This window comes from Chamaea fasciata, unplaced genomic scaffold, assembly GCF_029207755.1.
Source record: "Chamaea fasciata isolate MVZ Bird 193981 ecotype frontalis unplaced genomic scaffold, bChaFas1.0.hap1 SCAF_3, whole genome shotgun sequence".
NCBI classification, from domain to species: Eukaryota; Metazoa; Chordata; class Aves; order Passeriformes; family Sylviidae; genus Chamaea; species Chamaea fasciata.
In genome coordinates, this window is record NW_027094088.1 from 49240157 (window position 1) to 49262707 (window position 22551).

The following is a 22551-nucleotide window of genomic DNA, read 5'->3' on the forward strand; positions in this document are numbered from 1 at the left end:
TTCGTAAAAAAAACACCACATGAAAAGTCAAGTGGACCAAATTCTTTACTGATCAACAGGTTCTGCTTTCACGAATCTGCCACCAATTCACAAAATAAACAGTTCCCATCTGTCAATAACTGTATCTACATAGCATATACACAGGTACTAGGAACGATCAAATTGTCTTTTCCCTGCCAATCTGTACCGTTTGGCTTCAGTCAAAAAACAGAAGAGACAATCCATGAAATTTCAATCAGAATAAGTATGAAAGATGGCAAAAGGAAGAAGAAAGAATAATATCCCAAATTTCTTCTTTTTCAAAGCATCCCTCCACAAAACATTCTTTCCAAATTACAGGAAATATTGTTCTCTTGATACACCACCAAAATGAGGGGGAAAACTTGTGGGGCGTCAAGGAGCTGCTGTAAGTTTATACATTCAATAGCACCAGAAAGCACACTAGGCAGAACTGTAAAGAATCAAAACAAGTAAATGCTGAAATCAACGTAATTTAATGCATAGTTTAAGAAAACTGGGGACATTAGGACTTTCAATCAGACAGAACAACGCTAAAACTTCTGCCATGAGCAAGTTACTGTTATAGGTGAAAGGGAAGCCCACAGCACAAGCATTACCAAGAGGATCTTGCGGCTGCAGGTGTGACGCAGCCAGAGCTCACACAACACTTGCAATGAAGCAGCGCCACAGAAAACAGCCTTTCCCTGCTCCGTTTCCTGCCCTGCCTTCCAACGACCTGCTCTGTTAGAGTAAATAAACTTCTGCAAAGTTAAGAAAAGCAGCTTTCATCAGGTGTGGAAGATAAAGACAGACCCACATGGCTGGATCCTTTCATCTACCACAGCCTTCAGAGCACAGGGAAGAACTCACCCAGCGAAGCGCAACAGGTCTGCCGGTCGGTATGCCGAGGTGCAGCCACCTTGGACTTTTTCCACACAACTTTTTTGGCTGTCTGAACGCTCATGATCAAGCTGACTCTTTGAATAACAGGAAAGTGAAGATGCAGAGGAAGTATACGCTAGTACCCACGCAAGAACTGCATGCTGGGATTCAAGGGGGAGGGAAGCGCTGGTTTTCCTCAGAGGGTTTGACACATTCAGCCACACGCTGACTGACAAAACCAGTCAGGAAACAAACCTTTGAAAAAGCTGCACTTTAGCAAGTAACAGACTTCAAGCTAATTGAAGTATTTTCTCTTTAAAATAAGATAAATATGCTGCTTTGCTACTCCTTATGAAAACAGGAGGACATTCCAGCTTTCAGAGAACTGGCAAGTTAAATTCTACAAACTGAAAATAGGAAGGCTAATGATAATTTTCCTCTTCTGTTGAAATCAAACTCTCTAGTCAAACACCATACTCATTTTAAAAATCCTAAATATTTTTAGCATCCATTCCATAAAAAGTTTACAGTATCACTATAACACGTTTTTCACACATTCAACAGAACATAAAACCAGAACAACTGCAAAGTAACCATCCACGTTTTTATTGGCCTTTCAAAAAAGTGCAACAAATTTTAAATGCATGATTACAGCATAAAAAGGAAGTTGTACAAATAAACCTCCTAGCTGAAAATTACAAACTCTGATTAGGCATGCCCACTCCACTGTGCAGTAATTCCAAACAAGACAGAGCAAGGAACAGTAAAGCAGAAAGTTGGTAATGCAAGGCTATGATAGGATCAGAGTTATTTTCAAGTGGGCCTTTAAACTGTGCTTACAATCAGTACAAAAAGCAAATCGAATCCCTCTGTCTTCAGCCTGTTGCCAACTTTATAATCAAATTAAGATGACTCCAAATACTGTAGTTATCCCACATATATTCCACACTTTCAGGTACTGAACTGTACAGAATGTCAATAGTCACAACAAAGTGATGCAAGGAGAGATTAACTACAACACGTAAGTACAAGCACCACAACCAGAGGAGCGTTCTAAACCACAGAATTGGTTTTGAAAGCAGAAAGGTGAAGGCTGTTTGATTTGTTTGCCTGTCTCATTGTATCATGCTACAATACAAATGTTCTAGATACAGCTCTCCTCTCTTCATTGATATCCAGTCAGGACAGTTTACTGTTTCACACTCCAGACACCACTAAGAGGAGGGAAGGAAGGAGAAATCAAGATCAGATTTTTCTTCAAATTTTTGAGGAACATAAGTTGGTCTTACTTAAATTTGTGGGTTGGATGTTTATTTCCCCCAATTCAAGAATTCCCCAAAGTTGAAGGCTGAAAGGCTTCACACAAAAGGAGTTTTGTTTCCACGAATAAAGACAACCATACATTGAGGGGGCTAAATCAGACATTTGTATCCAAACATTTCTGAGAACCACGCAAAAAAGAGCAAAGTGGAAAGGTAATAAAAGTTTTAAAGCTAGGATTTCTATTTTAGAAACAAACAAGGATGTATTTTGTAAATACAAATACAAAGCTTATTATGCCAAGCACTTTCCAAGCACAAAACAAAAAGACACTGCCAACTGCACCAAGCAGACTATGTGAATTAGCAGACAGTCCTGCACATATGCCAGAAGTCTTACCAACAGCACCATGTTCCTTTTTTCAAGGTTTGATGACGCTGGTCTGAATTCCCTAAGAATGCTCTCCTGTGTATCCAATACCTCACCTCACCTTAGTCCCTGCCACTCCAAGATAGGGCCCACCCACACTTGGCAAGACTGAAGAATAAGCACAAGTCAGCTGGTTTGTGACAACATTTCTGGGTTTACCACTTCTCAAATGAAAAAGTGATTGCAGTCAGTGAGAGCCGTTAGAGAAACATCAGTCTGACTCCATCAGTCCTGAGAACTTCATTCAATGTGAAGCTATTAACAAAGCTGAGTAAATCATTCATGCACTAGAGCTTCGAGAGAAGCTCAGCTCTCAAGTTCTGCCTGCCATCAGCATCTGCCCCATGAACATCAGAAAAAACCACTTTTATCTAACAGCAGGTTTTACCTCAGAAATCCAACATTTCAATAAGAATATACACTGAGAATATTTATTAACTTGAGATGGGGGAGGAAGGCGGGGGGGGGGGGGTGTTGCACTATGTTTGAATTAAAAAACAAACATCTCTTGCCTAAATGGAGATAGAATTACTGGCATGAAATAGTTTCATATCAGAACCCATCTGCAAAGAAGTTAGCTTTAGGATGGCAGGAATATTTTTAAGCTAAATTTTAAAAGTGAAACCATGGCCTCTGTGAATGTCTGAATTATTGGGTGTGAAATCCATACATTAACTGCAGGAGCAGATAAGCAGAAGAGAAATAGAAATTTCTGGTAAAGTAATCTTTGGAGAAGGCAAAGGAAAACTTTTAAAAAAATTTTAACCTAACTCCAGAGCTCAATGTACTAGTATACTCTGCACCCCTAAACCACTTCATTCATTAGGAGGAAGATGGTCTTATTTCTACTACTACTGAACCCAACAGGCCATTTATTTAGTAGCTCTCTGACTGGAGTACGTGCTCTCTTCTATTCTCTCTGGTGTTGACAGCAGTAATCAAATTTTGTACATGCCACTGGCCCTATTATAGTTCCACAGCAGCTGGCTGGCTGCCTAGGCTTCTTATCATATATGATAAAAAAGACCAGCTGAAACTACTGTGGGAAGACAGAAAAAAGCCTAACTAGAAGCCTAGTAAGTAGAAATCATGTCTTTTTATGCTTGCCTATGTATTACAAAGCATGAAGAACAAGGCTACACTCAACACATGACAAGCTTGTTTTAACAGATTTCAGAAGGACAGGAGCTTGGATGACAATTCAGCCCTTGTTGCAGAGTAGGTCTGAATGCCACACTTCATATGGGAAACACTACTCATCTATAGCTCAGTCCACACAGCAGGGAATGGGAAAGCAAAAAAGCATCTAGAGGTGGGGGGAAAGGAAAACAAGAGGGGGAAAAAAAAACCTCAGATAAACTGTACCCATTCATTTGAAGGTGAGCTCATAAATACTTAAGATCACTTTTCTATCACAGGCCAGCATATACACAGTCAGCACTGGGCTCAGAGTAAAAGTAAAGTTCACAGAGGCAAACAACAATGGGAGCAGAGGGCAACATCCTTTAGTTATAAAACTCCCCTGTATTGCAAGACAATCTATAATGAGGTTGGTTTCCATTTCTTCCTTGCCTTCTGGGAGCCTTCCAAGAGCCTTGAATGCCTTGACTCTGAGAAGAGGAAACTGGCTTCTTTTTCACAGTCTGCCTCCTGCCAGCTGTTTTCCAAGTAGGCCTTGGGTAGCCCTGCTCTGAACTTCCACTCTTCCATACAACTCCATAGAGAAAGTCTCGGGTTTATGGCAGAGGAAGAAAACAAATCTAAGGGACTTCTGATGGGAGCAGAACAAGAAAGTACAGAGACTCTCCTTCACCTTCCTTCTCCAAGGTGAGAGCCAAACAAGCCAAGAGCTCTCCTAGAGGGGGGAAGCTCAGACTTTCTCAAGGTTCCTGTGCTACCTGTCTAGTCCTACCCCTTATAATACTGCTGTAATGAGCATTTAGTTAGGAGCCACTCATGCTGTGAGATTAACACCCCATAATTTTGTTCAGGATGTTTTATTTCACAACAACCTGACAACTTTTTTTGCTGGCTTGCCAAGCATAATTTGAATTAGCAGGCTACACAATACTTTTTTCAGCAAGCACACAAGTGCTTCCAAGGAGATGCTAAGAAGGATGGTGGAAGGGCAACTTGAACAGAAAGTCATGTTTCAAATGCCTGTTGCATTTTGATGGAAACTAGTTATTAGTTTAACCCCTAGTTCCTACAACACCAGCAAATTCAGATGGAGAACAATGAGTTTTTAGCATTTCTATTGAAACCTCGGTTTCACACAGCCAGGTTCATGTCAGCATAAAGTTTTCTACTGAAAAGAACATTATCAATACAGTAAATGCCCTCACTACTGTGGAAGAGGAACAGAGCGTGTGGCAGCTAGTGGTGCACTGCAGTACAGATAACACACAGATATTCTCTCAGTGCTCTCACAGGCAGCTCCAACACAAACCCTTCCAGCACACAGCGCTTCAGGCACTTGACACACAGGTCTCGTAAAACAGCATGTCTGTGGCTGCCACAAATAACCGACTCATCCTGCAAAGGAAATAATAGTAGCAACTGTACATAAATTGTAATACCTCTCAAGAATCACCATAATTTTAGTCTTTTTTGAAGTTTCTCTTACAGCTTCCCTTTTCCTTTTGTAAAAGGGAAATATTTTGAATGTAAATACTGAGAAAATCTGTGGAGCACATTAATCTTCTGAATGTGTTGTTTACGTTATAATCACACCTGTAAAACCCAACCACATCCAAACAGTACCTGCTTTTCACAAAACATCCTGGGCCACCTGTTTACAGCAACTCAGGAGTGACTGGAAGTCCACAGGTAAAGTAGAAGCCCTCCGCATTTTGCTTCTCATTTAAAAAGCTGAGCACGCCTTCCAAGACAAGGCTCCTGCCTATTCACAGGTACCTTTATAAAACAAATCCCAGTGAATCCATGACAGATGCACTGCTCAACATCTGTGTGCTCATATGCTCGGGTGTAATGTGTATTTCAGCAGAAGCCCAGGCACTGAGCCCTGAGTGACAGCAGGCAAGCCCAAGCACAGGAGAGGGACCATCACTTGAGCTGTCCCAGCTCCTCCAACAAGCAGTCCTGGTAGTCCACAGTTTTCAAAACAGCTTGCCCTGCTGCAGGGGGACAGACTGGGTTCAAGCCAGTAGCCAAGCAGCTGTAAGAGCTTCTGGTAAGCAACTCCGCCCAGGACAGGCAACTGCCCTCAGCATAGCTCACAGCACCAGGGACTACTGCAGAAAAAGGCACTGCTTCCAAAAACATCTCATTCCTCTATCCTATATGCCAGGACACAATCCAAAGCTTTGGAAGCAATGGTTTAGGCAAGAATATGAATAATTTACTTGTACACTTTCTGTCACTCATTTTGTATATGTCTGTTTGTACCTCCAAGAACATAAACATCTCAAAGCTTCCTTGTAAACCCCACACCGTTTTTTTCCTTAGAAAGTATCAGAGGATACTTTCTAAGGAAAGGAAAATTCTAAGGAAAATTCTTTTTAAGCTCTTCTGGCTTTCCCCATCCAGACTTTACAGGGCTGTGCATTGGTGTCTGCCTCCAGCTGGGCAGAGAGGAAGGAATGAGGAAGCCTGGAGTGGAGCTCTGGAGCAAGCACATCTACCGAGTCTTCACACCTTCAGTCTATCAGGTAGGGCTGCAACCACCACCTTCATCCCAAAAGCTAAAACTCTTATCTCCTGCCATGGTTAGGAGAAGGAGAGGACGTAATTACAGTTAAATATAATCACAGGCACATTTCAACAGTGGTGCACCCTGGCCAATGACTTTGGCCAATGAACAGCAGGGTTCCACCAACACTGCAACTCCAAAGATCTGAAAGTTTGGTTTACCTTTTTTTAATGACCTGTAACAAGGCATGGGTGATCAGACAGCACCCTCTAAGACATTAGCTCTTCAGCTGTACCATTTAGAACAGCTGTTTATTTCCAAGCTGACACTGCGTATTGTAAGTATACCCATAACCAGTCTTATAAAAATTAGTGATCAATTTCTTCCACCCAGACAGTCTACTTCCCTTCCTGCTTGAAACAACATATTCTGTTCATGCTTTCCCACAACAAAAAAACACAGAGGACAAAGAGGGACAGCACTGTGCAGAGCTGCCCTGCTTTCTGCGGGAGCTATTAGAAAATTCTTTGGACTTCCCAGTCCAAAGATGGAAGATGCTGGGAATGGAAAGTTTTGTTCACCAGGAAAAGAGGGATATGCAGAAAGCCTGCATTAGGAGCCCCGAGTTTCCCTATTCCTTCCTTGAACAAGAATACTGAAGAGAGCTCCCCTAAATTAAACAGGCTATCTTTTCCTAATTCAGAGAGCTAAAAACCAGTAAGAAACTATTAGAGGCATTCTAAAACTAAGGAGAATAAAACTAAGTATTCCCTATGGAACTTGGCCAGGTCCAAGACAAACATTTCCAGTTAAACTTCCCACTCCTCAGAGGACAAACCTGTCTCCTGCCAAGGACCCAAGGCAAACATCCCTCTTCCTGAAACTGCATTGCTGTTATCAGAGTCAAAAAAGGGAAAAAAGAGAAAAATCAACCCAAAACACATCTACTCAGCTCTAGTGTGGGAAAGCTGCACTGGGTGTTAAGGACTTAAACTGAGTGACACAGCACCCAGCCCGGGTACAGGCTCTAAGCCCACAGACCTAGCTAGAGCAGCCAGCTTGCTGAGGGCAGGCATCACACCATTCCTTCTGCATGATGCCAGAGCAACAATGCAAAATTTTCTAAACTACAGAAAACCATCTCAGAATTACCTACACTGCTGGCACTGTATAAGCCTTTACCTTCGTGAAAGGCCCCTTTACCAAAGGAGGGGAAAAAACACACACAAAATATGCTCCTGTTCAATCCTCTTTAAGCCTTCCAGTTAACTTAATCCAGACTTAATATATTTCTTGATAATTTGTCCCAATAGTTGAATTTACACTCACTGCTAAAAGCTTACACAGCAATCACAACCTTTTGCCACTGATCTCCTTTTAACAGCTACAAATTGCAAATCATTGTGTGTGTATAAGGTTATCAAGACTTCAGCAAGGTCAGAGTATATTTCAACAGATAATCCAACATTCAGACATTTTGGTAGGTATAACATTCTACAAAGACTGTATTTAAAAAAAATCATTGCATCAATTGTCAGGTACTAAAAGAGAATCATTAAAAGTGGTAAAATTAATGGCCTTCTTTCTCTCCTCCCTCACCAATTAGCACAGAAGAGAAAGAATGAGGTCAAATCACGTGCTTTGTTAAATATTGAACCTACTGGAACCTGCAAAATAACAGATTAATAAACTACTCTGAGGCTGAGGTCAGTTTGCAGAGGAACCATCACTCAGCAGCTATGGCAACACAGACTCACCACACTGCAGTGCCAACTAGCAAAGAGAAACATAAGAACAAAGAGCAAAGCAACAAACAGTATCAACCTGCTTTCTTAGGGCCAGAGAAGTGAGAATTAAAGCTCTCAGAGGGAGTGCTCTTCAGTTTAGCACAGCATTCCTGTGTATCAGGGAACTTGGGAAGGAGTGCGGGAAAAGAGACCCACACAACTAAATATCAAAAAGCCTCAAGTCTCTGACAGTAATGCTACACACAGAGTCATAAGCAGAAATCCAACAGCAGTGAAAGTGATAGTGCATTTTATTTGGGACAGAATGTGCATGTATCTATCTCATCCACTGGCCCAGGCTCCTAAGCAGAGACTAGGAAGCAGCCCAGGCTGAAGAGGCTAAGTAATAGCTGGGTTAACAGGCACCTCACCCAACTTCACACTAGCACAGGGAAGCTCACACCAGCCACGATCAGCAGAGATGTGGTGAAAAGAGGACTAGGCACTGGTAAGCAGCTGAGGGGCAGCAACTAATTCAATTTTGCAAGCCAGTAAAAAATTGCATGTTTACACCCTCGCTTGTTTTCAAGAAATTTTCAGCAAGCTTTCTGTGTGTATACTTGCAGGCTTCTGCCAGGTCAAATGGAAAACACTGGGCTCAGTTATTTAAGATCAAGTGTGTGGAGGAGTAATTACCAAAGCTCCACTGGACAGAAGGATTGCATTCTTTTATTCTTCAAATGCCACCACCCACTAAGATATGATAATAAAACTCTCAGAAACCTTGTAAGCAAATCGAGCAAACACTGTGCAGAAGTTAGCCTGCAGTCACATGGTACCCATCTCAAAAACTCCATCTGTGCCTCTCAAAGTAGAGCAGCACAATGAACAACTCCACTACTTGCTGCCACCACCGTCATTGTTTTTGTCCATAACCAAGTTTTAGTCGGATTTAAAGCCTAAATCATGTGAAGGTTGAGATAGAGGCCACACGTACAGTATATTCTAAAAAGTCTTTTTGTGCAAGACTGACTGGCAAATCATATAATTTCCTAAGCCAGACAAATGAAGCTCCAAAACACAACTGCTCCTTCACAATTACTGTGATGCAACAGATGCAGCACAGCATTCCCACATAAATATTTAATGTCAATATTATACATGTTTACTAGCTGATTTTAAAACAACTTCAAATTTTAAAAGGGTTAAAAACAGATGCACACATAATATTATTGGTCACCTTACTGAAGCATCACACCTTGAACTTGATGTGTGAGCAGGCATAGTCTCATCCACGGTCTGAACAGCAGCTTTTCAGCTATTCATTTCACACCCCTATTTTGTACTACTGGTTATGAAGCCATTTAACATTGCCTGCAATAACCTTACAACCAGCTCAATAAAATTTCACGTTACTTTAACAAAAACATTTTAAGGCTCAAGCCTTTAATAATTGCCTTTTCCCCCCCTTGAATGTTTAAATGAGTGTTTAAATAAACAATCACTGCTTTTATGTATTTCCAATATTTATATATCATGGCTATACTTACAATGAGAATGTGAATATGTAACATAAGCACCTTTGTTCAAAAATTGTTACACCAAAGTGGACAGATTGAGATTCTGAGACACCATGCACCATCCTGCATGTTTAAGACCCTCACCCTATTTAGCAGATGAGCTTTTATAACCCCCCAGACTCCCTAGCACAGGAAGCAAAGTGCTCCAAATGGAACACATTTACCAGTTGCTTCCTTATGTTGCCTTTATCTTTCCTACTATCCTACTTGCTTTTGTCGCTGCTACCAAACACTGAATACGTTTTATCACAGGGTTATTTTCTTACTAGTTTAACTTCTCTTGTTTGAGCAGCAACAAGTTGCTACTGAGAAGCAAGCCTTGTTTCTCTCTGCAGGCCTGCCAACACATCCAGGCAACAACCACTTCAACTTCATAAACTTAAGATTGAGGAAAGTTGCATTTAACTTGTTCATGGGTCTCCTTAAAAAAAAAAAATTCTTTATAGGTTGGTGAAACTAAATAAAGGAGACGGACAACAAAACACAAACAAGTTGTATGACAGCTGTAATTCACTCAAACATGAGTGTGGCACTATCTTTGTCACTCTGCCTTCAACTTGCCCTAGATTTCAGCACTTCTCTATAATACCTATATCCAACCAAACATTATTCACTCATTACCAACGATTTCATATCTAACTGTAGTATTATCACAGTTAACTGCCACAAACTTTTCTATTTATGTGCAGTTTCCTTACTTTAACTGGACTGGTTTAACACAGTTGCATGAACAAAGCATTATAAAACTTCACTACTGCTTGACTTTGGTTGGTGGGACTTTTTGGTTTTTTGTTTTACTTTGTAGCATAACCACAGCATTGATACTGTTTGTTTTCTTTAATCTGCTTGTAGGTGACTTTGTTTAATTTTAAATTACAGCATTCTGACACATTCTCCTCCCTCTAACAAAGTCTGTCTCAAGTATTTCAGGTCAGCCACAGAAAAAAAGATAAACCCTTCTTACATATCTTCATAAATATGGTTTGAAAGAGGGGATTAACAGAATAAAGATCTTTACAGCTTTCACTGTGAGATAAGCAAGACAGTTTAGGATATAGGTGGCAAGGTTCAGAAACAGAACTTCATACAGATGTAATTAAAGTGTTTGTGATGCTATTTAAAAACAACCTGCTACAACCTACCTTTCTGGGAACTTGTGCTACTAAGTACATGTGAAACTCTAGGTCACTGAAAAGTAGCTCTAGTGTAAATGCAGCTATATGACCACAAAGAGTCAAGAAGTTGCATTACCCAGGGCTTTTCAGAACTTTATTTTACACTCAAATAACTTCCCCAGCCCTGCAGTTTTCCACCACCACCTTTCTCTTTCCTTGCCTCCAAATACTTACTCTTCCTGTAAATGATCAAAACACCATTACTGTTAAGAAAAAAAAATGATCAGCTCTCAAAGCAAATCTCAGGACGGTTCATTCAGTCTTCTCACTCCCACATGATCATCAGGTGCTGTCACACTAACAATTTTATACCTACCATTCCACCATAATTAACTTTATCTTCCTTCCCTTGTTCTACCCCTGATCTACACAGCTGTTCATCAGTCTTTTGACTCTCTGTCAGAAGGGTCAAAATCAATGAGGCAGCCCAGTTGATTGCATTCCATCCAGTATAATCCCAGTGAAGTGAGTATGAATCCCCACCAATACTGCATAGAAAACATGCATGTCTCCTGTTTTGTCTCTTACACCCAAGATCAGGCAGCTGGGACGAGGAAGCAGCAGTGAACAGGACTTGATCCTGGTCAGGATCAGAGGAAACCACTGAAATTCTTCCACCGGCACGCAAAAGCAGGAACAAGTAGACATGGTGGGAGTGGGTAGAAACATTTTCACATGAAATCTAACTTGCATCAGATATCCCTGTGATGGTATTTTAGCTACCAGCTGGACCATGACTTATGGATCCCCCAAAACCAGGCTTCTGGCTAAGCCCAGCTCAGGCAGGGAGCTTTGCTACCTCCATCTGACAAACATGACTGGAGGACTTCACAGGGTCTGCCCCAGCCCTTGTTGCCTCCCCCAGGAATTAGGAGGAATTGCTCCAACACATTTCAACCTCTATACTTCAGTAATTGTTAAAGAAGGAGGACAGTACAGGGATACTCATCCAACTGCAGACAGCAAGAACTTTGTGACTACCACTGTCATAGCTGGAGCACCTCTCAGTTCCTACCATCACCATTCATTCAGTTCCCCATACACCCTACAGTTTGTTCTGGCCAAAAACACCAAGAGGACTCCTAGGATGTAGCTCGTTTGCCATTTAGTTCACTGCTTCAGAAAACCAGTCTCACCAACAACCTATTTCCCAACTAAAAACAGGAAGTCTGCTGGGAAGACATGCCAGGATAGCAGTGATGACAGGAGGGAATTCCTCAGGCATCATTTCTTAGCCATGGCGTCTGGCCACAACCAATTCTACAGCCCATCTGTCCCTCAAAACCCAGGAATGGATTGAAGACATAGTGAGTAAATCAAAGAGTTCTTTTGGCAGGTTCTTCCCCTCCCTTAAACCCCATCTTCTATAATGAAACAGAAGAGCCAAGAGATTTGTTATGATTTGGAAGCATACAAGGCATGTTCAGGTTCTGTGGCTGCTGGGGAGAAAGAAGGTTCAAACAGTAGCAGCAATCCAAAACAGTGCAGAGCTTGGGAAGTAGAAATAAAGAAGGTGAGCGATTCCAACCCAGCCCCACTGGTTACAGAAATTATGCAGAGCTCCTGAAGACATCAGAAATTTGACAGCTTCAGCCAGGCTTTTCTCTGAAGATAAAATGGTCAAATTTTATAATTAAGTTTCATGGCTAATACCACTATGAAATGCAAATTTCCTTCATTATCTCTAAAAAGTTTAACACATATTACATTCCACCCTAAAGAGTGCTGTATCAGCATAGAAAAAGAAGAAAAAAGCCACCACAAATCAGAATAATGTTAGAAAGGCTTGGTAAACATTGCAAGTACAAAACAGCACTCTCATCTACAACAACTTCACAGAAATGCAGCAGAAGTGTTTCAGCACTGTCAACCTGAGCATAAGTTCCCAAAATTATTTTGGAATGCCTTTCAACATAACCCAGGTTCAAAAATAAGCTTTGCCAAGATCCACTTACTCAATCTTTTAGAGGCACCACTGTAGCCCCCAAGTACCTTCCAGCTAAGCACCGCGAGAGTTTAGCCCTCTATAATCAGTCTCTTCTCCTTTTCTGGCACTGCAACAGTGCAAAAAATAGCAAACAACACCTGGTGTGGGAAGGACAGATCACTACATATATCACAGAACCTACTAAATTGGAAGGGACACATCAGGATCACAGAGTCCAAGTCCTGGCCCTGCCCAGCACACCCCAAGAATCACACCATATGACACACACCCCTTGTGGCTGGATACAAAATCCACTATGAAAGTGAAAGCTAGGTAGAGTAGAACCAAGTGTCTTGTGTTTGCATTAACAAGTTATTGACAGACCTTTGACTGTGATTTATGAACAATATATGCAGGAAATAGAACAAAAAAAAATCATCAATTATCTCTAAAAAGCTAAAAAGTCTAAAAAGCTGGGCACATATTGGTGAAATCCCAATAAAGTATAAAACCACGAGGAAACTATATACATGACACTTAAAGGCTGAGTTAAGTTTTTACTTCCACAAAGCCAAGGTCACAGGAACAAGCCCAGTGCAGTCACCAGCACAGAACTGCAGAAGCCTCCCCAGCTGGGTGGGGACCTCTTGCTGAGAGTGAAACTAAAATTTTCCAGCAAGTTCACAAAACCACCACTATCCCTCTCCATTCAGTGAGGCTATTCAAACAACTTCCACACTCATGCACACAGACAAGGAAGGAGACAAGCATACAGAAAGACAGGAAAATAAAGCTACAAGCTTCCAAATTCAGACACTGACCAGCAGGACAGCCTTAGAGTACCTGGGACCATGTGAAGTTAAAAACAAACTACCAGCTTTTCTCCAGCCGAGTTGTAAGGAAGCAGTGAATCTACCTGCATTTTCAGAGTCCAAATGCCAATATCCAGACACTACATGTATAGGAGAAACTGACGGATGTCAGAAAAGAAAGACACCTATGAGAAACCTATACCAAATATCCAGAGTAGCTCGGCTCAACGTCCATAAGCAGTCATGAGAAGTGTTTGAGATTGCTTCCCATTTGAGAGTGGACCATCAGAGCTGACCTGGAACGGGGGTGGGTTGAGGATGGAAGGGAAACAAAAGGAAGCAGCAATAAATTTTATCACACATAGGCTGAATTACCTCAGTTGTTTGCCTGAAAGGCACTTTTTCTGTATCTACTACATGAAGTCTCTGATCTCATGAAGCAGCAAGCATGTCCTCTGCCACTTCTGCTCTGAAAATCTCTGCCCCTTAAAAACCTTTTACTGGTTGAATCAGAAGATTTACCTTTAGCTGAGTTATGGCATTGTTTTTTCAAAAAAAATTGAATATGCAAGAATACATATTGTCAACATGGCATTTGCTCATACTTGAGAAAATTATTCCAGTCACAACTGAGAGAACTACCATTCAAAAAAATCCAAAGACTTTAGGACAACATACACCAATTCTTATACCAAATTCAGATAGTTAAACAAAAAATACAAATCACCATGTTTCTAGGAATTATTGTCACTCAAGGTTTTCAAGAGTTATCTTCTATATCTCCAATGCCCAGGACCTCCCCACACAGTCTGGATGTGACAAGAAAACAAACCCATCCCTTAAGAGTGGCCCAGTCATGTGAGTGATCTATTCTCACACGTGCCCACACACACTTGCTGCTAGCTGCCTCCAAGCCACCCTTTGTTGGCCGGGGACAACTCAGGGGTGTGTTCAGCATGGGTTGCAAGAATTCCCATCCCAGCATGTGATGGAAGAAGTACAGATATATGTTTTAGTATGAGGCTTTACCATACTCCCAAGCAACTGACCAGAAACACCTCGACAAAGACAGACTTCTAACAATCTCAGATCCACACATTGCTGTATAATTATTCTCAACTTGAAAGGGCTGCATAATTTCCCAGGAATATCACAATGTCTAAATGCAAGTCCTGGAAGAGAAAAGTAGATAGAGGTCTACACATACATATGTGTACACGGGCACACATACAGCTACATATACCTCCTTCTCTCTTATCTTTGAGTATACACAACAAAGATGACAAAAACCCGTTCCATCATTTAGAAACCACTGCCTTACCTTGTGGCTGTGCTTTTCTGTACCAGGAAGTAACATCCAAGCCAGAAAGGGCATAATTACATTTCTATTTACTTTACCATTCACTTTATGAGGGGGAGGGGTAGGAACAGGAGCAGTTGAAAATATGTCCTTCCCTGAGGGCTGAAACTCATGAAACATGGCTTTTTTGAGAAACAGTGGGTTTGTTTGTTTGTTTTCCTTGGAACTCTACCATCTCCATTCCCTAACCCTTATAATAACTTCAGTGGCAACATCTAATCACCTTGCTAATCCCCAAATAATGTATTTAGTATTCAGAATTTTACTTGAGCAATTACTGCCACTCACAAGAAATCTTGTTGCCTTTCTCTCAATATTAGTCACAAGTGACACCTACCTAACTAGTGACTAGTTATAACAAAGAAAGCAAGGTATAGGAACATACTAATCTTTGAAAGTCTACCTTCTTTCAGTTTTGAAGGCATTACTCCACATCTGCAGTGAGAAAACAGAGAAAGGAAAAGAAAGTCAGGGGAAGTTTTTTCTGTTTTCTTTTACAATTTGTTGGTTTTCTTGAAGAAGATTAGGCTATAGTGCTAATTATTAAGGCTGACCTTCCTGGATGGTTTTGATATTTCCCCTGAAAGAAGCATAGATCTAGTTATGGATACCCCAAATGTTATATTCATCTGTCAAGCCCAAGATCTGTGATGATCAACAGCACTGAAGAGTGACAAAGATGAGACCAATTTTACAGTTTTTCCTTCTGACTAAGAGCAAAGGAAAAAAATCCCAGTTCTGTAGCATAAACAGATCTCATCCACAGATACCTTAATAACTGATACCTACTATTGTAATATGGTGACCCAAAACTATGGTATAAAGAGGCCTTTACCACGTCAAATTTCATCTGGATGTCCATCTTAGGAACACCCTGCCCTAACAGGATAAAAGATCTTTGATAAGGTGGCTCTGATGTTAGACTGACTACAAGTTTAAAAAAAAAAAAAAAAAAAGTTAAGCCTTTGATCTTATTCACAGTCATTCACTGAACAAACCCAAGACACAGCACTCAACATGGTAACAGCAAAAATGAACTCTTACAGGCAGTTGGCACTACAGGCAGATTACACCCAAGTGAAACAAAGGTTTATAAAGGGCTTCACTGGTCCAGGAAACATCACCAGGACACCACTACTGGGAACCAAGTTCAGGAAAACTAAGCACATGGGAAGTTACAGCTCCTTTTTTACTCTTACCGTCTCTCAACAGAAAAAAACGGTAAGAAATAACCAGGGAAAATGAAGGACAAAGTAGCAGAGGGACAGAAGGACACCACACTTCAGGAAAAAAAAAAAAACACAAAACAAAAAAACCCACACCCAAAAAAAACCCTAGCCATGCTGAAATACAATACTTAGATTTAGCTATAGGAGAAATCAAGGGTATTCTTAAATAGTAAAGGGGATCTGAATCCATTAGCTAGAATTTAAAAACACACTACAAGGATGCAGTTCATATGAGACAGCTCCATCCCCTAATACCTACTAGACACAACTCCTTACTAAATACTGTGTGTCTTATGTGTAGAAACTGCCTTTTTCTCAGCCACTGTGTTTTTATACTAAGCTGAAAGATGTCTACAGTTTTTCAGCATTTCCACCTACTCCCTATTTTTATGCATCAACACTGATTCTCTTGCAAGAAGTCATCTCTTGGGGTTAAATTTTAACAGATCATGTTATATTTGCATAGGTCTAGTTAATGAAGTAGTGACTGGCAGAGAATATAATATCCTGACCTTCTGTCATGAATTTTAATTGCCTACTGGTGGTTAAGTTTAGTCTTATCTTCCCACATGAACAGATCCAAATGGATAATTTCTCTCTCGCCTTATATAGCGCACTGGCACTTCATGGAGCCCACTGCTGTGCCCATGAGTTACCTGCAACACATCCAGATAGTGGGTGAAGTGGAGCAGTGGGTCAGGTGTGACCCCTGCATGGAGGAGCTGAGGTGGGTGCTAAAGTGAAATTACACTGCCCAAACCCAGTTGAAGAATTCTGCCTGGTAATGCCATGGCTACTGTAAACAGAGCAATTTCTAAACCAAATCAGTTGTTCTGATTTTTATGATCTCCTCTGATCTTCTAAATTTGTCACATTTCTTCGAAGAGAATTATTTCTCATTCCTAACATAGGGTGCCAATAACAACTGAGAAGGACCAGCAGATTTATCAAACCTGAGGTCAACTTGCAATTTTTGACAAACCTTTAATAAGGTCTACCTAATTCAACTGGGGAATTTCAGTAAAATTTAGATATCCGTTAGAGGAGGTACAAAGTTTTTCCCCTGTATAAGGAATTTTTAAAATAAAGGTTTCATTGAATAAATGACAATCCAAAATAAGATGCCTTTGCAAAAATCACATATTGCCAGATTCAACTCTCAGCACCCTTACTCAGCACATTTTAGATGTGGCATTTGGGGTTTTTTTATATGTGTTTTTGCAACGAAACCACTAACTTTGCATGCAGGAACTTGCAAGATCCTCAAAGATTTTCTGACAAACCTCCTCTACACTACAGTGTTAATTCACCATATAAATATTCAAAGATATTCTTGAATACCTGCCAGAAGGGAACACACTCCTCTGTAGCTACACAGCCACATCCAGGCTTACTTAGCTCACCATAGTAATGTTCTGCCCTAGGGTGGAAATGCAAGGCCAGGCAAAAAAATCTCTACAAAGACAGAAAAAATAAAAAAACTTAAGAAAAAAAGCAAGGCATCTCGGTCATGCCAGGACACTTTTTTCCTTTGATATTTAGCTGCCTAGAGCAAAGCAAGAACCCCATAAGTTTCCTTGTACATAATGCACAAAGTTTCCTTTGCCTACTGCTCCCACAGTTTTTACCCAACAGTCCAAGAGGGCCTGAAAAATTCACGCCAGAATGAGTTTCTATATCAGTAGTTGCAAGGGGACAGAGAGACAGGTGACCACTCTCTGTGCCTCATGTGTCCCTCAAATACTGGTAAAACCACTGAAAAGCTGTCACAAGAGCTCACCATGTAACATCTCAGCTAAGAAGGGAAGCTCATCAACCCTATTCTCCACAGCTGATGACCAAATACAAAGCTAAAAGAGTTTGGGAACAACCAGGCTTGCTTTACACTAAATAAAAACAGGCTCTGAGGCAGAAGTAGGCATGAAGGGAAAAAAACCAAGTGGGATTAGATTCTGTTTTGGTCACATTTTTCATTTGTTTCAAGAGGCTAATTTTGTCATTTAAGAGATCAAAGAACTCAATGCCAAGGTGGTATTTTGGACCCTTATTTAACATGGTTTTATATTAAATAAATATATTTTCCTTAAAGAATTTAAAATAACCTACAAAATAAATATATGGTTATTCAAATTTAATTTAGTTGTTTATTCTACAGAAGAAAACTTGAAATAGGACTTTACAAACTACTTAAAGCTGAGAGAACATATTTAACTAGTTCTACTTATTATAAAAAGAAATTACAATTGGTGAATCAGCTCTTAGTAAGGTTCTAGCAAAGAAATCCTCTCACCTTGTATTAATACACAGCCCTTCATTACTGAGATATAATTTGACTAGTTGGCAAAAAGTGCAGGGCACTATCTTTACACTTGAATATTAGAGCAACAGGCTACCTATTTACGCTACAGAGATTTAAATAAACAGCAGATTATTATTTATAACAAGCTGGATGATTTTGGAAGACACGATCTAACTGACTCACCCATTCCTGAGCTGTACTCTCACCATTCCAAGCCCTGCAGGACTGAAGAAGGGTGGGGGAAAAATGTCTAAAGACTGTTAAGGAAGGAATTATTTATGTAGTAAAACCTGTATCTGGTTCCCCTTGATTAAGATACATCAAGGATGTCTTAGTTTAAAAATAGTAATTTAAACAGAAATTCTCTCTTGTTCCTATTTTTTTGCATTATTTCAATACTTGGGTGCAAAAATAATTGTCTGCAAAATAGGGTTTGCAAGTCTTTTAACTATATCCACCTTACACAGAAAGTGCAAGCTCTACATCATACAATCATTTTCACTGAAATTATATTTTACCATTTGTCAGCCTTCCCAAAAAGGCTTTTGTGATACCTTGCAGATTCCAAACTGTAGTCGAGTTCAATTTATTCCTCCAAAAAAGGAGAGGGATAAAGAGAAAGGGAAAAAAAATATAACCTCTATTAAGTATACCACAATACAGATACAAAGCAGTTTCAAAAAAAGTCTCACACAATTGACACACGTTACTTTTCCCCTACTTACACCACACTGCATCCCAGATAACAGATCCAGATCAAAATCCAACTCACAGCCACAGATTCTCACCAAGATCAAACAATTAATTTAATTGCTTTTTAAAGACTTCCAGTAACACTAGTTATCTTAATTACCATTCATCTACTCTGTCAGATGATAACCTTTTGGCTCTGCTAAATTTGGGAGTGCCAAGAACCTACCATTTCCTTTTTTCCATTGTATTGTAGAGGAGAGTTGAGTCTCCAGCTTCTACATTTTTACGGTTTTTTGGCAGCACAAGAGGTTTTTAATAGGATAGCAAGTTAAGGTCCTTTCTGAGTGCTGGAAGAATATGAAAGGAACCTTATTACAAATGAGAACACCAGGCACACATATCTTAGGAGGAACAAAACCCTTTTTTCTGCTTTGTGCCCTCCAACACTAGGAGAAAGACAATTGTGTGCATTTTGGTATGAAGGGAAAAAAATGTCAGTGTAGAGAGCATAAGGACTCAAATCCATAAGAAAACAGACTTCTCCAAATGAAATAAACTAATTTAAAGTTTCAATTCATTTCACAATTTCTCTCCTCCTTACCATATCCACACAAATTATGCAGAATACTTTCATAATCAGGTTGCACTTCTCTCAGCAAATATAAATTTTTGTTTCAGATGATCACTACAGTACATTACCATATATCAGCATTGCAGTGTATCCCAAGTACTCATGTTCTTTAACCCCTTCTTTCTTTCTCCAGGCAGCAAAATGAAGTTCAACTGAACTGAACATTACACTTTCAATTTTTTATTATATGGGGATAAATATAAGTTAAAGCCAGAAAATGCAAAGCCAAAATAAGAAGCTATAACAAAAGGAGGTGAGAACTAGCATGGAATATAAATTAATCAGCAAAACATTTCTAAGCAGTCCTCATTTTTCTTAGCACTTTATTTTAGCATTATATAGATGCAGTCCATTTTTGCCACCTAACTAATGGTTTCTGCTCCATCCCAGCTTTCTCTGCCCAACAGCAGCATGGAAGCTCAGTGGAAGAAAGGATGCATCAGGCAGCAGCAAATTTAGAGATTTCATTTTCTTTCTGCCCAAATCACCCTTGAACCAAATTCTCCACTGAATACATTACACAACATGAACTAATTTTTCCTAGCCAGCTCCAAAGTTTTGCAGTGTATCCCATTTCCTTTAAAGATCTAAAGATTCAACAGATCTGGACTACTTCAGAGAAGATTCTACTGTCAGTCACAGACTTAATCCTGAAACTAAACTTAATCAACTATATTAAGGATAGTGAATCCTTTAAGGATGAATACAGCAGAGCAAGACCTTTTCAACACTATATTGCAGAGAGAGTAAAATCAAATTTGACATGCCTACAACAGGTCAGGGCTCTTAGGACCTTTCACACTAGTTTTCTTATTGCTAAGGCACCCTGCCCACTTAATAGGCAAAGAAACCTCTACATCACATGTGATACTTGGCCCAGAACGGAGAAAATAAATTAGCATTTAATTATGTTCTTAATACATAAAGCCACAAGCTATGGGATCCACCAGGTACTATCCACTCCTCTTCTACCCTAATTCCTACTGAAGAAAATTTATCTGCCTCAGAAGGGGGCATTTGCATGCTAGAGTGAACCCTGACCTAACCCAGTAACCTCTAATTTAGGTGTAGCATCAAGTGAACCAGTAAGAACAACGTTAAAGGAGCTGCAAAATGCAAGAGCCCCTGCAGTGTCAAAGTGCCCTGGAGTAGAAGTACCGCATTCGAATTCCTCTTGGGGAAGAGCTGCACTTACTGACACAATACACATAGCATGAGATTCCTGTGGGAACTTGGGAACACCAAGGACAGCAACCTCACCCAGGAAGTAATCAAGAACCAGACCTCAAATGGGCCAACCACAGCATGCCACATTGTTCACTTCAGGATATGAATGAATGCGGCACAGAGATCATAAAGCTAGGAGACATTTAACCAGGATAATCCTACATAATGCCCCTTTAAGCACACTTATTACCTCAATTCCAGAGCACCACCATGCCTGAGCTAGCACACTCTGTACCGTGCATACATCACAGCTCAGCATCCACTTTTGCACCAGGCAAACCAAAGAAATAGCTCCCCATATGCATCCCCCCACATTTCCTCCAGGCAAACATGCACTCCATCTATTGGCAAAGGGTCCATCATTATCTATGTGGTGACATATTTCCCTTCTGTAAACAACCCTAAGCTCTCCTCCTTTCTAAGCATCCCAACTATTTGGACTCTGACACAAATGTAAGTATCACAACCATTATCTCATCTCAGGTAAACTACAGAAATGACATCCCTCTTTTTCCTGCAATGGGTTTTTTTTTTTTAAAGGAATGTATCAGAACTGTCCCCTGTGTGCTAGCCAGCCCCCCTTGCAACACAATGGCTGTTTATCATGATAACACCACATCCTTGCAAATATTGCCAAGGCTGGGGGCCGGATGGTTGCCAATATGGGCAATGTAGGCATTTGTTGTGGTTGCCTTATTTTGGAGAAGAAAAAGGAGAGGAATGCTCCATTTCTCTAGCTCTTAATGTCCTTACAATGTCTTTCTCCTGGAGGAGGGGTGGGAATCAAGACTTACTACAAACCTGCTCTTCCACTTAGACCAACATCTTTTAGCAGCAAGTTTTCCAGAATTATAGAATCATTTATGTTGGAAGAGACCTCTAAGATCATAGCGTCCAACCAGTAAACTAGCACTGCCAAGTCAACTACAAAATTTCTTTTTTTGGCCTAGGGCTTTGGACACAATCATTGAGCAGTACCTATCCAGTGAAGAAACACATACAAACACCCTGGCCCTGAAGGTTTTGGGACTTCCCTAATTTATTACAAAATGCCCTCAATGCTCTTTGGCCCCTCACTCACTTCCTGGTACACCTTCTCTCTGTGCAATACATCAGGAATGGGCCCCATCTCATCCTACATTGCAGTCAGGAGCTCAGTGGAATGGTCAGGGGTTTGAACTCCTTGAAAATTTGAACAGTAACAGAAACTTGTCAACAGTGACAAGCTGGCATGAGGGCTTTCATTATGAGGCAGTGGCAGGAAAGACAGGTAGAACTCCAAATATGCCCCCAGCCAGTTTTTGGAAAAGGTGATCCCTTTGGATGTGCATTTCTCACAGTGGCCAGGCCAGGAACCAGGTGCTTGCACAGCAGGCAGATGCTGACAGCCATGCAGTCTGTCCGTGCCAGCATCCCGGTACACAGCTCCACCATGGTGACAAACCAACTGCTCCAATAATCTATGGGGAAGATGCCTTAAAACCCCTTAGCCTTTTGTGTTTCCACTACCATAACTAAGGGTTCTTTCCCCACCAAGCTGCTCTGGAAGCACCAGGCCCTCAAAGTCTCTCCCCAGTAATTACTACTTTCAGTTCATCTTCCACCGGGTCTTCACTATACAAATATTCACAGACATACTTCTGCAAACAATCCTGACCACTGGAGTTA

General features: G+C 40.6%; 1 protein-coding gene across 5 annotated transcripts in view; it reads right to left on the reverse strand.

Moving 5' to 3' along the window:
- UTRN (utrophin) overlaps positions 1–22551 on the reverse strand; it is a 349507-nt gene that overhangs the window by 314155 nt on the left and 12801 nt on the right. For 4 of the 5 annotated variants that reach the window (XM_066178906.1, XM_066178908.1, XM_066178909.1 and 1 more), the window contains exon 1: positions 871–976. The exons of the other annotated variant lie outside the window; for it this stretch is intronic. In XM_066178906.1, the coding sequence (XP_066035003.1) occupies positions 871–964 (94 nt within the window). In that variant the 5' untranslated portion in view covers positions 965–976. Of the gene's footprint in view, positions 1–870; positions 977–22551 lie in introns of those variants that run through there. 5 annotated transcript variants of the gene reach the window in all.